Source organism: Temnothorax nylanderi, unplaced genomic scaffold, assembly GCF_030848795.1.
Source record: "Temnothorax nylanderi isolate EJ_2023f unplaced genomic scaffold, tnyl_v1.0 TNYL_tig0012_pilon, whole genome shotgun sequence".
Lineage (NCBI taxonomy): Eukaryota > Metazoa > Arthropoda > Insecta > Hymenoptera > Formicidae > Temnothorax > Temnothorax nylanderi.
The window spans coordinates 2,131,579-2,147,470 of NW_027249074.1; the positions used below are offsets into that span (position 1 = coordinate 2,131,579).

General features: G+C 36.7%; 2 protein-coding genes and 2 long non-coding RNA genes across 6 annotated transcripts; 2 read left to right on the forward strand and 2 right to left on the reverse strand.

Moving 5' to 3' along the window:
• Nucleotides 1–34: 34 nt before the first annotated feature.
• Nucleotides 35–591, forward strand: LOC139767862 (uncharacterized). The gene is made up of 2 exons (XR_011717234.1): nt 35–151; nt 276–591. It is a non-coding gene; the product is annotated as an uncharacterized lncRNA (long non-coding RNA).
• On the reverse strand, nt 356–8,392 carry LOC139767857 (fatty-acid amide hydrolase 2-A-like). 2 transcript variants are annotated; one of them, XR_011717232.1, is made up of 14 exons: nt 8,252–8,392; nt 5,943–6,114; nt 5,745–5,860; nt 5,480–5,656; nt 5,124–5,343; nt 3,351–3,565; nt 3,100–3,211; nt 2,809–2,966; nt 2,263–2,400; nt 1,796–1,897; nt 1,554–1,721; nt 1,262–1,444; nt 707–933; nt 356–629 (listed from the first exon to the last, which is right to left on the reverse strand). XR_011717232.1 is itself a non-coding variant. In XM_071697541.1 (13 exons), exons 3-13 carry the CDS (start codon nt 5,745–5,747, stop codon nt 817–819), a joined length of 1,593 nt encoding a protein of 530 aa, XP_071553642.1. In that variant the 5' UTR covers nt 5,748–5,860; nt 5,943–6,114; nt 8,252–8,392; the 3' UTR covers nt 356–816. The 2 variants fall into 2 exon arrangements, 1 of the variants encoding a protein (XP_071553642.1); XM_071697541.1 differs by having other exon boundaries at nt 356–933.
• Nucleotides 5,529–9,572, forward strand: LOC139767861 (uncharacterized). The gene is made up of 4 exons (XR_011717233.1): nt 5,529–5,661; nt 6,192–6,241; nt 8,223–8,408; nt 8,503–9,572. It is a non-coding gene; the product is annotated as an uncharacterized lncRNA (long non-coding RNA).
• Nucleotides 9,565–15,429, reverse strand: Mats (MOB kinase activator-like 1). 2 transcript variants are annotated; one of them, XM_071697544.1, is made up of 5 exons: nt 14,993–15,429; nt 13,291–13,457; nt 12,980–13,207; nt 12,729–12,892; nt 9,565–12,551 (listed from the first exon to the last, which is right to left on the reverse strand). In XM_071697544.1, the coding sequence occupies exons 1-5, from the start codon at nt 15,004–15,006 to the stop codon at nt 12,471–12,473; spliced, it is 654 nt and encodes a 217-aa protein (XP_071553645.1). In that variant the 5' UTR covers nt 15,007–15,429; the 3' UTR covers nt 9,565–12,470. The 2 variants fall into 2 exon arrangements, with proteins under 2 accessions (XP_071553645.1, XP_071553644.1); XM_071697543.1 differs by lacking the exon at nt 14,993–15,429 and adding an exon at nt 13,619–13,725.
• Between the last annotated feature and the right edge of the window lie 463 nt (nt 15,430–15,892).

Here is a 15,892-nt window from a genome sequence, read left to right on the forward strand (position 1 = left end):
ATGTACGTGATCACGTGGCTACGTCAAGTTAAATTTTTTGAACTATACTTGTCTCACTCATGCCCATTTCTACCAATGTAGATTAACTTTAATCTCGGTTTAACTTACTTTCTATCTTTTTCTAACTTTTAGAACTAGGGAAAGATGACAGGTAAGTTAAACCAAGATTAAAATTAACCTGCGTTGATAGAAATGGACATCATAGTTTTAACTCGTATGTACTTGCATTTAGATTTAAGATTTAGATTTATTTATTGTTTTATTATGATATGTAGAACGCTCAATGCGGTTGGATCTGATATTGGCGTGGTGGAGTCGTGGACGTGGACTGGCGTGGATAAAGCTACTCATCAAATTATATAGTAGACGCATTAATTTATTATCTACTAAAATACCACAAAGATATAAAAATACTATTCTACGTGTAAATATGGTTTCCAATACAATGTATAAAGTCATGTAAAAGTATCGCGTCAAATCGGCGGCGGTCGGTGAAAACTTTTCATTAGAGTCCCTCGAAAATTCTGTCATGTCGTTCGAGTGTAAATAATTCAGAATTTAATGTTGCGTGGAAAGTTTGATTGAGATAAATACGACTCCATCAGAGACTCTCTCTCGGGTTACATTAGCTGAAAAACATGTTACAAATATGATACCACGCAAATTGAATTCAACAAAGTTCCTTCTTTGTTATGTTTTGCCTCACTTTGCCTCTTGAAAATTTTTCTATGTCGTAAGTTTAATTTTTTATCTTTTGAAAATTATGCCAGATCGCGACTTCAGTTGAAGGCGGAGATCGACGGTGCCACCGTAAAGTTATGCTACGTCGCAGACGAGTTCTCTGCCTTGTGGTTCTTGCCAGCCGCCAAACGTCCTTTCGATTTCTTGCGCAACGGCAATCGTTAAATGGTCACAACCCGGATTTGCGACAATCTGCAAAAGCAACGAGGTCAGGAACGAAGTCAAAACTATAGTCAAATGTAAATTGATAATCGATTCTTAGACATACAGACTCGGCGATTGCAATATTCAAAATTAATGAATTCAAAACTATACGATCTGGATACAGCGCAGTAATGATCGATGAAATGATGAAAGAGGAACATTCTACCTATTTTGCATCCTTATATATCATCGTTAATTAATTATTTTCTTAGTTTTGATTGCGTAATCGTCGAGCTGTCGAGTTTTGATTGCGTAATCTCGCAATCTACAAACGAAGCTATTATATTAGCCCACTAATTTGCATTTTTTTGTTTACCTGAACTCCAATCGGTAGTTGGTTTTTGTCGAGACCAAGCGGACACTGTGTAACCGGAAATCCCAGGACGTTGAAGATTATCATGTAAGTGTAATTGCATATGTTGTATGCACACTCGTGAGGATAATGCGCCGACGAGGTAAAAGATGGGCAAATTAAAACGCCGTTATCACCCAACAACTCCTAATCGAATGTCATTGAACATTGTTTTAATATTAATATAAATCACTATATTAATACATCATACAGACAAAAAGTTCAGAAAATACTATATATGTATATAGAACTTTACCTCAAATTGCTTTTTCAATCGCATCCTTATCTCCATCATTTTTTCATAATCGGAGGCCGGTGTTCTTTCAAAAATGCTCTTGATTATTCCATAACAAATAGCGGGAAAAGTGTGCGACGACATGAAGAAAATAAACTTTAGTGCTTCTGTGAGCACCCTCTTCGATTTCTGGGAAATTGATTTTGAAATGTGTATTCATTTACTGCGACACATCTTAACAATATCTCATTATTTAACTGTACCTTAGGATCATCCCATCGATTAAACATCGAATATACGTCACTGATCTTGAGAAGAATGATCAACCCTAATTCAAAAGACTGTTTCATATCTTCCAAATTTGTCTGCAAACAATAAAAAATATATATATTATGCTTGTCTACAAATACATCAATACTGTTATCTTTTAAATATTTGATTTTAATTCTTTAAAATTTTTAAATATTGTACAACATAGGCTTTAAATCCATATGTGCCCCAATATCACCATTACATAATTTTTTAACAATTATATATGTAATATACGATATCATGTTGTATTATTGTACGTAAACATATTTTACATACTGTATAAGTCATTTTTAATTAATTACTGGAAAGAAGATTCAATCATTGCTGCATTATAATGCTACATGCTCAAAGAAATCTTCTTTTATAATAAATTAAAAGTAAATTACATAATGTAAAGACCTCTGAACGTCTGACTTACTTTTTGCACTTGGACATGACTAGTGTCTTCGAGGTGTCTCATCAGTTTGTAAATTGCATCTTTTACGTCAGTTGTCATAGAACTTGGGATCGGGCCGTAATCATCCATGTAAAAAAACTTTATGTCCTTCAGGCATACCTATACGAATATGCAACTTAGATTTACGTGATCAAACCTTGTTTAAATAAGCATAATAAAATAATATATCTATCTATATTAATTTTATTCATCATTTATATTAATTTTATTATTTAATTTCTTTTATTAACTAATTAATTTATTTCTTTACATTTCTTTTAGTATCTTATATTTAATTAAAAATTTGTAAGAAACCGATAGAAGCATGATTAACCCCTGGTTTCCGTGCACGCGTTTCCGCGCGTCATAACGCGCGTCAAACATGCATTTCCATAATTACCTCAATCAAATGCGTGCTTTTTTTTAAAACGGACGCATTTGACGCGCAATTTTACGCACGGCAACGCATGCACGGAAACTAGGAGTAAGATTAGCATGAAGCAGATGATTAAAATAACAAATTCTGACCTTTTTGTTAAAGGTATTCCTAGCTTCATCCGATTGCGACATTACTGATAACAGGAGAGGCAGATCCGTGGCATATCTAACCATTGAACCGATCGCGAAAAATGAAGGCCAATTTTTATCATTTGCGCTAGGTTTGTGACCTTCTACTGATATCCAGTCTAAGGGAGAAAATATAAAATTGTTCTACCTGTTATTTATTAGTTTATACAGTTTTATAAACAAGTATGCAAGATTAAAATTTTCGTTATTTCATTGTTCTCTTTTTTTTATTGATTGTCCGATGAAACTTACTTGGTGTGGGTTTATGGCCAAAAACGCCGCAAAACATTGCCGGCAGCCTGGCCGATCCACCGATGTCCGAAACCAAGCTCAGGATCGAGGCGCCAGAACCGACAAGAGCAGCCTGATTAAATACACAAGAATTTCTATCTTTTATAAAATTCCATTATGTATTATTTAAATAAGAATCTTTAATTTCTACGGGTTTTAGGAGAAAAAGGAACTCTGGCGTCTACGTAAAAAAAAAAAGAAAATGTACAAACCTCGCCACCGGAAGAGCCACCCGCAGTCCTCCGTGTATCGTAAGGATTCCTGGTGGTGCCAGTTATTTTGTTGGAGGTGTGCCACCACATGCACAATTCCGGAGTGTTGCTGACGAGAAGAGGAATTCCACCGGCCTCGCGGATCCTCGCTACAACTTCGGCGTCTTTTGTCGCCCTCGAGGGAGTATCTTTCATCGCCACGGTATAACTCATCCCTAAATATAGATAAATTATTATTTTGATTGTGTATTATATGCCATAAGCTACGCTATAAAATTATTCTACAGATATTGCATCCAGATAATATATTTTTGTTATGTACTTGCAGAAATTATACAAAGTACGATGTCTTCGAGACGGAAAGTGAATAGCGTATTATCCCTTGGAAAATTTTACATCGATTTTTGTTCGATAAAATTTTCGACATTCAGTAAGTATAAGCAATTTGAATTAAAATTAATTCGCGGTTTGCCATGGCATGCGTGTATTTTCAAATAATATTTACAGAATGCCTGACTATGATCTTGAGTCCAGAGATCTCTGCGATTACTTGCGATTTTATATTGATTTAAATATGCCAATGTACCACTTATTTGAACATACATAGTACTCAGTATATAGAATGGCAAATCGATGTCTATTGCGCTAACATACTACTTCTAAGAAGAGCTCTTAGCGAGTTCTAACACTCTTCTGTCATGAGTTTATTGGTGGGAAAATAATTTCGTTAAACCGTGCGAATTACTACATAGTAGTATGTACAAACAATGAGTTGTCTAAAGTGACTTAAACAGAGAAAAAGATGAGAAGATATTAATATGCAAGGAAAACATCAAAAACCTAGTGACCTTGAGATCTCATATGCGGTTGATATTTAGTTGATATTTAAAAAACTTCTCCTACATTTGAATATACATTATATTTAAATATAAATGCATCCTAAATGTCATAAACATTAATTATTTCTCTTTAAAAAAAGATTATAATAATGCGTGTTTCCGACAATTCTGTTGAACATATATTCGAGAAATTGCGCAAGTGATTAACGTAAATATGGACTATAAATAGTTTTGATCACGAATATCAGGCATGAAATTCCTGATGAATTCCATGCCCTTGCTATTTACTATTTAAAATTTTGTCGTATAAGTTAATGTTTCCCAAATTAAAATGTTATGTAAGAGTATACATATTAACAATAAAAACAAGATACATACGCTCGATAATAGCAAAGCTAAGGAAGGTTAAACGGCCAAAACTCGAGCAAAGAAATTTTAGATGTTAGTTTAAAATTGAAATTTAATAAACATATGTATATATAACATTTACGTTTCGACGGTCTTCTTCAGAACGTTCTAATCGATAAAATTACATTAATAAATTACGAAAAATAGATATAAAAGATTGAGAGAGACAACGGCTGATGGTCAAATTTAAAAAAATCGCATACAATAAAAGAGTTATAACAATTTTCGTCGTTGGACAAGCGCGTTAGAACGTTCTGAAGAAGACCAAGTAGGTCGAAACGTAAATGTTATATATACATATGTTTATTAAATTTTAATTTTAAACTAACATCTAAAATTTCTTTGCTCGAATTTTGGCCGTTTAACCTTCCTTAGCTATACATATTAAATTTAACTAAAATGAGTAAATATATATGGAGGGGTAAAAACCAGAGTGGTGTAAGTCAAATATTTAAAAAAATTTGACTTACACCACTCTGGTTTTTATCCCTCCATATTCAGAATGTGACTGAACTATGTGACTCACCTTGAACAGCGATACTTTCTTTAATCGTCACAGGTAGCCCGAGCAGCGGTTTCTCGCTCGCGATTTTCGCCTCGTCTATAGTTGTTGACTGCAGAAATTTGTCGATTTCACGTGCCTCTTGAATCGCCACATCGAAACGATCTTCTACGATAGCGTTGATCGACGGATTCACCTCCTTGCATCGCTTCACGTATGCGATGATCACTTCCTCGGAACTGATCTGCCGATAATTGAAAGGATATAACATTAAATAACTTTGGTTTGATTCGACTTAAGATGATTTCAAGTGCGTATCCTACATTGATTTGGCAATAATATTGCCTAAAAACCGTTTCAACAGATTGACGTAAATTTACCTCTCTCTTGCGGATTTTCTGCGCAATTTCAGTCGCCGACAGCAGCAAAATTCGATCCTCGATCGGCGGGCATCGCCGTCTCTTCCTCAAACCTCGCAGTTTGAAGAACGGGCCGAGCAAACAACGGAGAAGAAATAAGCCGTACTTTGCTATTATCCTCACTATTATCGCTTGGACCTTCGGTATGAAATGATATATGTTCTAACAATTTCTTAAGTATATCTTTAAGAAATGGAATCTGAAGTAAATATATGTAGAGTTTTACCATAATGCTGATAACGCTTATCACGTTTTTCTCTACAAGTTGAGAGGGTCAGTTTCGCAGTTTTGAGATTAGTCACGTTGATATGCAATCCATACAGCTTAAATATTTCGATTGTTCTAGATACATAAAGATTGAAAGTTATAACTTTCATTAAATATTGTTATCGTATATCATCTTATATTATTAATTTAAACTCACCGAATTGACCAAACGGAGATCACTGTAGAAGATGTTTAATGATGACAATGGAAACTCCATAACGCGTTGTATTACGTTATTGCGATTTATTACGGTTGATTGTTCCTAATTAATCCATCAATCCCATTGACAGTACGCTTACATTAGTTACAGGAGACACGTGTTGCAAAAACTGAAATTACGAAAGCATGTTTAATTTAACTTGAAGTTTTCGAAGTTGCCATCAACAGAAGAATTATCTTTTTTAAGAAAACGTTCCAATAATTGACCGAGAAGAAAAGAAGATCGAGAGTTGTTTGGTAGGTATGTTAAATTAAAGCATATTTAACTCTAACATTAATTATTAATTAACTGATATCGAATTTCGTCAGAAATTCTTTCAGAGAAACTGTCTCGATAATTAAACGAAAAAAAAAATAAGATCGAGATATTCAAAATGTTGTCACAATATTTTAATGAGTACAATATATCTAACTGACGCGATTTTGATATAAAAGGCAAATACCTCTAAATCAACTTTTCCGATCGGGGACGATCGCTATATACGGAATATCGCCGTAAAAATACATACGTCTCGTCATTTGTTCACAGAACTTAACTGGAAGCGTAGGCGATGGAAGTACATGTGAAATACATTGCTTAATTTAACGTCAATGTGAAATATCGCGAAATATCGTCACTGAGGGAAACTATTCATTACACAGAGCCGATTTTACGATTTTAGTTTTACGAAGAATTAGTCATTGACGTTTATGTTAATTCCACGGATGTCTATAACGCAATACTTTGTGGACACTTCCTCGAGGTTTTAGGTCGTATACCGCGCACAGTTTGCCATTGAAACAGCAACGAAGTGCGAGACGAGAATTTTAAAAGACCCACCCTACCTCCTTTCTTCGCACCAACATTCATACGCAATAAGACGCATACCGGTTATCTCAAACGGGTATGACATAAGTTTTTGGCTAAAGGTGCCTTTTCGTCAAAGCGAAACTATTACGTTCACCTTGTTGACGTTCATTTTCAGCGTCTTATGAATTGGCACCTTAACTCCTTCTTTTTTGATTGATCATGTTCAGTAATGAATATCATTTCCGAAAATATCCAATGTTATTGAACAAGATACAATAGTAGACATTTGTTGCTAATGGAAATTAATTCGTCAATAAAAATTAATTTGGATCTAAATCAAGCATTTTATCGCTATTTATTATAAACGAGAAAAAGATTGTTGCTGACAAAAAGAATTTAGTTCTACGAGGCGATTTGTTAGAAATTATGTAATAGAACTTCGTGAGTTTACCTACATACATGCTAGTATTGATAGAATAGTTATGACAATAAGTTTTGCGCGCGTGTGTGTAAAAGAAAATTAATTTAACTGTATAGCATTCTCAAATGTGGGAATTGTCGTTGAGTTTGCAAATCGACTCAAGTTTCGGGAGTTATTATTTCACATGAATGTTATATTAAAAAATTCACGTTTTATATAATTTGTTTCTTGCAAATTATAATTAAGTTTTCTTCTTAAAAAAAGTTTTTTAGGGATTTAAATTTAAAATGAGTTATATTTTGTTTTATTATGTACATTTTTTTCATGCATGAAGAGTAATGATGAGAAATTACTTTTATTCGAAAGAAAGTACTTTCATTTGAATTGATTAAAATTACATAATTAATAATATCGTATCGTGTAACGTGTATCAAATAAATATTTGCTTATCCTAATTACTATTATCTTATTTACGAAGTATCAATTACAAAACAAGTAGATTCTGGTCAAGTTCATTGCAAAAGAACTGCATTTAAGATGTAAATATTTATGTATATGCTACTATTCGATATAAAATTGCGTCAAAACACATTAGAACTATTTAATCTTGATTACCTCAATTTTCATATTAATAATATATTACACTTCTTATAAATATAATATGCTAATATCATCGTGCATCTTAAAATTATAATCTAGAAAAAGAGATAGAGCGAATTGTTAATCTGGTTGTTGCAATTGAAGGATTTAGCGCCACGATCTTTTTATTTAAAAACTTTAAGGAAGTTAATTTAAATTTGAAATAAAATTAAAATATTATAATTTTATATTATACGCATTGGTATGATAGAACACATCTGTATTTGCAACTTTTATATTTTCTCTGAATCCATGCAAAATATAAAAATTTATACATAAAATAACGTTTGTACATTAGTAAATATAAATAAGAAAATTGAGATAAATTCTAATTATCTCACCTAATATTGATTTTTACGAATTTGCAGGAAAGCGTGTCGGATCATTCATTACGTACCGTAGGAGACAATCTTGATAAGATACACAGGATTCGAAGCGACTAATCCAGTAGCATCCGTTACAGGCCACGATCGTTCACGACTGATTCGCATCGATACGCACGAAAGGAAGCAACCGGCATCAAGCGAACTTAAAAAAGTGGGACGAATGCCGAAGTACGTTCCACGGCGCTTTGTTTTTATCATTCTCGATGACGCGCGTTTCCTACAAATACTCTGTATTTTTATCATCCGTGACTTTTTTTCTTAGTACTCACTGTTGAAGCTCCTGTGGTCCATTCACTTATGCCTGATTAGAGGACTTTATAGGTATATTTGACCATTTACGTCAAAATCTTTTCCTCGAAGTTGAATAAATTTAATAATTATAGTCGAAAAAAGTAATCGATATGTAGACCTGATATCTTGTTATTGAATATTAATCAATGTGATTTAAAAATAATTGGTATCTCGAAAACATAAATATAACAATAGTGGACTTTGCTTTCTGCGAACGTATATGTACATAGTATGTGTTTTGGTCGTTGGTCGACTCGACAATCAAGATACCGTAATATTTGGAGAAGAGAAATCTGTATGAAATGAAAAGTGGCACACAAATTCAGAACGCTCGAAAATCATTGAAAAACAGAAAGTATGGATGTGATAACATTTTAATAATTTTTCTATCTAAATACTTTTTCCGATTTTTGCACGTAAAATTATATTTTATTAAGAAAATGATTTATACAGAGTATTTTGAAATTACTGGGAGAAACTGAACCGGCTAATAGAATCTACAAAAATAAAAAAGTCTTAGGTAATAATAGAGAGAGATCCGTAAATTAAACGTTTTTAATTTTTTATTTTATAAGTTAAGTTCTTTGTACGATATGTCATATCGTAAATATATCTCAGAGCGTAAAATATCAACAATTTCTAAATCTAAAAATTCGCAGAATAAATAACTGAATATCTCAGAAAGGATCACTTTGCAGACCTACGTTAAAATTGTGTTACCTGTTTGTGGATTCTATTAGCCAGTCTGATTTTTACCTGTAGTTCCAAAACACACTTTGCATATACAAGAAAAAAAGAAAGAAAACAATTCTTGAGGTGATAATGAAAAGACTAAACGGGAGTTATAAATAAATTAAGCACCTTTTATCAAGCGTTATATAAATCTCTAGCAATTGAAAAATAATTTGGTCGAAAAATAATTTGATAAATAATTATAAAGAGGAATTGATTAATTTTTCGTAACAAGTTCATACAGATATCTGTAATTCATAGAATTTATACTATTTATGATAAGAAGAAAAAAGTAAGCGGATACAATCGGAACGATATTTATTACAGAAAGATTACAAGATTATATTCAGGACTATAAACATTTTAGACGCGGCCCATGCGCCGTGATTAGGACGCGAGGGTTTCCCGTTTAATCATGAAAAATATTATTTACATTGCACATATATCACTAGCGTTACTATCAGACGAGCGGACAGTTGGTCGTTGAGAACTCCCCGCGAAAGGCCGTTCCGAACGAAAAGAATACAACCTCATTTCAACACGATCGTCTTCCCCGACGCGTAAAGAAATGATCTCAAGAGGATTTCTAGCGTAAAAATGGTCCCTTTACGCGATCGAGTTATCGCTTCGTGTTCACAACTCGACTGATCAGATTATCAACGTCAAATCAGTTTCTACAAACCTTGCGTTAATTTTCATCCTTTCTAATCTTAGCAGATTACGATTACTTAGTGCGCGTAATTTTGACGCTAGAAGAGCCGAAGATTCGGCAATTTCTACAATCTTGTAGACAGCCGTCTTTCTTTCTCGAGACGTTCAGCTAAGAGCTTGAAAATGTCCTCGAAAACTTACTTTATTTATATCTAATAGAGATCTATAAAAGTTACAGAATTTGTGAATACTCGAGAAATATATTCCTCGTCAGTTCGGCTCTTCCGGCGTCGAGTTTTTTTTTTTTTTTTTTTTCGATCTTTCGCTATTCTTCCGTGTGTATTATTTTAGGATAATTTCGAAACGTGTTGTTCGCAGATAATTCGCACGACCGTGTCGGACAGTCGCGTTTGAGGCACTCGCGCCGCGGAAAGTCGCTCAAGAGGAAGGTGAGAAAGGACGCGTGTTTTTTTTCTGATCGGGGGAGATCATCGCTAAGCGTCTAAACATCACGAATGGATAGCAGTTGCGGATTAGCGTCGAGACATCGCTGGTATATTCGTACAAGACCAAAAATAGCCATTTGTAACCGGTTATCGAGAATGAATGAAGTAGTCTTCTAGTAGGCGACTATCGTCCATCGCGAACGGGCGCTATTGTTACCGTCTCCGAAGAACGCAGGCGAGTATTTTTTGCTCTCGCTCTCTCCGCTTCTTATCGCCTTTCCTTAAGTACCGAATATAATATTACCATTACTATCATTATCATTTACGTCTACATGTTCAGCGTGTATACGCGCCGCCTTCGTCCCTCGGCGCTATCACCTTACTTCGCTGTCATTAATCACTATTTTGTGTCGTTATAATAAAATACGTCAATATATATATATGCAATATGTATATACGTATACATATACAAGGTTCACGCGATCGAACTCTTAACGTCTACTGCAATGAAAAAAATATGTTTCCATTTTTATGACTTTTTCTCAGCACTTCGGAGTCTTCCTAAAGATTTATCGTTATCGTATACGCGCAGATTGCCGAAAGAAACGACGAAATTACGTCGATACGTTCGTGACGAATCGAGTTATCTTATTTAAGTGGCAATAATAGTCGGCGACCAATTATTATGTTACTTGTGCAATTCGCGACGCGCAGTTAGCCCGAGAGTTGTACAATTATTCTCTTCAAGTACCGACTAAAAAGCACTCGAAGTCGGACGTTGCGGATTGGAGCTTTTGTGGACGATTAGAGTGTTGGCTCGATAAAAATCCTTTGTTCATTAATGCAGCATAAAATCAATTAGACGGTGACGTAGACGAAGATAAATAAGAGCTAGTAAGATATTGTGTTACATCAATTGGCGTTTGCCGATGAAACACCGTGATATCTTTTTTTTTGTCGATAACGTTGTCGTGACGGTAATTTCTAGAAATCGGAAACGGAAAATTGTCGAGAATTATACGGGGAATTGCAGTAAGACGACGTAGACCGCCTGACTACCGGCATTTGAAAAGCGTCTGAAGCGGGAAATATCACTTTCTACGGGGACAAAACGCGTACAAAAACCCTAGTCGTATAAATAAGTCTATAAGCGCTTAACAGGACGATATCTTAAGGTAGTCGTTACATAGTAATGCGATAGCGTGTTGCGCGCGTTAACTTTTCTTTCCTTTTTTTTTAACGGCACTATATATAATATGTTATTACCAACAATGTGCAGTTTTTCGATTTAAAAAAATGCGATACGGGATGCTAACCCGAGAAATGATAGGAAATAATCGTTTACAGAACTATCCCTAAACGTAAAAGTAACCGTACGAAGTTCACGATATGCCGTTGCATTCGTACATAGCCGTACGAAACGATCAGTAATTTCTACATTCATATAATAGCGACAGTATTTTTACATCCGATAATAGAGCGGCGGATAATAATAACAAAATTGCAGAACCCGCGAGCATTACGAGTGGTCTTGTTCGCTTGCGAAAAAGAGACGCGTTTATTTAGCATTTTCGAAACACCCTCTTCTCGAGATGCGCCGACACTTTGTACTGAAAATCGCGCTGCCGGCTGTCTCTCCTTCGCGTATCAGCGGTGCAATTGATAAAACGCAATAAATTATGATTGAAACGTGTTTGGAGAATGTTCGGAGAAAAGACCGAGTCACAAAGTCGAACGCGCCGTCTTAGAACTATCGTCTCGTTATCCTTATCCACTCGATAGTAGTTTTCTATCTCTCTCTTTCTGTTTGTGTTGTGTATGTGTATATGTATGCGGTGAGTATACAGAATACATCCATGCGCCGTCGGAGAAGAATGAGGCTTTAGAGCGAACACCCTAGGCATTTGCTGGTGTTATCAGTCACTTGTTTCCGGAACGGCAGCGTGTTTTCGCCGCCAATTCTTCGAGACGGAGGCAGATCGTGGGGTTAGCGATTAATAGATCAGTTTAAATAATGCAATTGTATGTGTGAGTTAGCGAAGACAGCGTGGTTGAGAGATTCTTTGGAAAAGTTTCGAGAGGACGAGTGGCTCGTAGATGGTAGACGGGCTCATCGCGCGTCTTTCGCCGTCAGTTTCTCTATTAGCTCCTGCAGAGGCGCCAATTCTCTTCTCTCGATCAAATTAAATTCCTATAATGCGAAATCAAGCGTTAGATATCAGAAATAAACATTAGATATCAGAAATAAACTCAAATAATAAAATATTACAGCTATATGCATTATCATATCACCTGAAAAAATGTTATCATTACTCTTGTTATCGATTTACCCTCTTAATCTTTTTTAAATGAGATTATGATTATATACCTGAACGAAGAATATGAAATGCTTGAACGACGTGTTTAAATGCGCCTCCTCGCCGAGCTGCACGACTTCGCTAAAGTGTTGATGGTAGATGTGAGCGTACACTCTGAATAACCGCTTCAGGATAGTCTTCGCGATAGACAAGAAATTTTTAGGGAAAGGAACTCCTGCAAAGAGAATAATCAAGAATTAGTTTTCGGCTCGGGGATAATTGGCGAGAGTGAGAGAAAACGTAAAGAAAATAATATAATTACCGATTTTGGATGGAAATAGAGTCTCGTCATCCAATTGATCTTGCACCCAGGTCATTAAGTAGTCTATGTATTTGGGTGCCGAGCATTTGATAGGCTTTTTCACTGTGTGACCGTCGGCCCAGTGATATTCGTACTTCGGTCCGGCCGACATGATGGGACAACTCTCCTCCGTGCAGAATTCTGTGATGGTGCCGTACAGCATGTTGATTTGATTGAAAAAATCAACGGCTGGGGAGAAGAGACAGAATGACGTTTAGATCTGGTCGATGCGAGGTACACAATGAGAACGGAAAACGGGCGTTTCGACTTACTGTTAACGGCGACCCACTCGTTCAGATCCTCTCCTTCGGGAAGCATAACGGCCAGTCGCAAATTACCGGACCCTAGCGTAGCAGCGGCGTGTTTCATCAGGTCGTACTGATGAGTGCCCTCCGGGATATTTTTCTTTGGTTTAAAGGTCTTCGAAGACCTGCTCCCACTGAGAGAGAAAAGATAAAAAGACAAATATTAGAAGAGCATTATTTGTGATTTCTATTTGCTACTAGGAGATTCGAAGTTATTTTTCTAATACTTTATATATATATATATATATAGATCGATATTTACTATATGATACTATAATTAATTATGTATCTTTACTTCGGAATCTGAAGTATGAAACGAGACAAAAAGATATCGTATAAATGTAGGTCGTTTATCGCTACAGATAACTCGATTAACTGCCGACTCATTCCTGTTATTGATAAGATTAAAAATGGCAAGTATCAAGAAATTTAATTAAAAATTAGAGATGTGTATAATACGTGATTCCAAGTTTACTCCTATTACTTTATTTACCAAAAATTTTGTTTTTCAATAATTTTATCTTCTAATTTACCAGGAATTGCATTTCTTTAACAAACAAATAAAAAATAAATTCTCCATTTAACTATGCTCTGCTACACTTCCTGAAATATTTAAATAAAGTCTGAAAGTCTAAAATATATATATGTATATCTGTTTTCTCACACGCAGAAACGCGTAGAAGTGATTTTGTATTAAACTTTCTATTGAATATGATATTCTCCTACATTCAAGCAAATTCACCCTCTCTTCTTTCTCCCCCAAAAACACGCCTACACTTGCTGCGTAATGAGCAACAAGAAGCAAGTGAGCAAAAGAGCAAACATCATCTCCCTTTCTCTTTCTCCGTTTAGCTACGTCTCTTTACGCTTTCTCTCCTCGATCGCCTCTTTTCTCCCCACGGAAAAGCCTAAATATACTTTTCGTTGCAGACGCGAAAAACGTGAAGGACGGCGCAGCTGGAAGGAAAAAAAGAAGAAGAAGAAGAGAGAAATCGCGCTCGGCCGCGAGTTGTGACGCTCAGCTGATCGTGATCGCACGCAGAAAGCGGCGGCTGCCGTTATTTATCGCGGATGTCAAAGCGGACTCGAGAGCGTCGGCGTCGAGCGGGACTCTCGATGACGAGGAGACCACAAGGCGCGGCCACCGAGACCGATGATTCATAGATTACGCGCCGCGTCGAGCGATAATCCTGACACGGTCGGGGAACATGGTGGGTCCCGCGGGAAGACGCGCAATGGGAAGAGCCGCCCGCACGATAGGCGTGCTATTTTTACCCTCGATCGATCCACCGGCGGACGGCATCGACTCACCCTCGTCGAGCTCGTCGTCGTGGAGAACGATAAATTCGATTTTTAGATTAGATATAGAAAAAAAGAGAGAAAGAAAGAGGGAGAGAGAGAGAGAGAGAGAGAGAGAAGAAAGGAGAACGTCCCGGAGTAGAACGAGAAACAAAGATTCGCGGATCCTAAAAGGAAAAAAAAAAAAACAAGTCGTCAGCTGTCACCGGAGGAGACGGACAAGGGAGGGATCCTCGTCGGCCCCGTCGCGTTCTCGTACTTCCCGCAAGGATGTATCGATCGGACGAGGGCGGCGATTCAATTCGACTCGACTGGACTCGACTGGACGAAGGTGGAGAAAGTCGCGGAGGCGAAGAGAGGAGCAACTCACAATAGGAAACTCATCGTGACGGCTCGTCGTAGCTGTAGCTGGGTGTCGCTCCCGCTCGTTGGGCCCGCACTCGACCGTTCCGCTCGGTCGCGTGGTCCGCTGCCTGCGTCCTTGCTCAACTGGACTTACTGGACGCGTAACGAGACGACGGACTGTGCGATTATCACGACGACGAGAACGAAGACGACGACGACGAGAACGTGTCAGCCAGCCGGCCGCCGCACTCGCGCGCGCGATCGCCTCCTCGCGGTTCTACCCGCTCTTCCCTGTCCTGTCCCGTAAACGTTGCTGTGCCGGGAAAGACGAGTCGCCGTCGCGCAACCCAGGCCGCCCGCTGCGTCGTCGTCCGTCCACTACTCCGCTAATAAGTCGTCCGGTTTCTCTCGCGCTCCTTCTCTCTTTCTCTGTTTCTCCTTCAGCCTGCGAGACGGTGCGGGAGCACCGATCCGGCGAGAGTCACGGCGACGTGGCAGAAGCCACGATTGACTACTACGACGGCGAGTGCGCACGTCGCACGTTAGAAATTCACCAAACTATAATATGGATAGATAATATGATATAAATTATAGATTTATATAAATAGATCGTAGATTTATATAGATAGACCGTCGATTTATATAAATAGACTGTAGATTTATATAAATAAATCATAGATTTATATAAGTAAATCATAAATTTATATAAATGTAAATTAAAATTATATGCGGATAAACTGCATTACAACAGCTGACAGCACATTAGATACAGAGATATATGCATGATGATCAAATGCTTTCTTACATAATACATCAGAGAGAAAGGATATATAAGAAGAGTGTAAGAATAAAAAGAGAGAAGATAAAACGGATATCTCCTAATGAAAGATTTATTTCCACAAATATTGCACAATAGAAAAAGAAA

Bases quoted from the DNA above. Each gene is read 5' to 3' on its own strand.
- Mats (XM_071697543.1), bottom strand. From the start codon at position 13,710: ATGAGTCGGCAGTTAATCGAGTTATCTGTAGCGATAAACGACCTACAT. The intron at 13,458-13,618 runs GTAAAGATACAT...TTTCTCTCTCAG, and splicing joins TTCATACTTCAGATTCCGAA to TGGGAGCAGGTCTTCGAAGA. The intron at 12,893-12,979 runs GTAATTATATTA...TTCTCTTTGCAG, and splicing joins TCTATTTCCATCCAAAATCG to GAGTTCCTTTCCCTAAAAAT.
- LOC139767857 (XM_071697541.1), bottom strand. The intron at 2,967-3,099 runs GTAAGTTTCATC...TTTCTCCCTTAG, and splicing joins TGGCCATAAACCCACACCAA to ACTGGATATCAGTAGAAGGT. The intron at 1,722-1,795 runs GTACAGTTAAAT...TCAATTTCCCAG, and splicing joins ATCGATGGGATGATCCTAAG to AAATCGAAGAGGGTGCTCAC.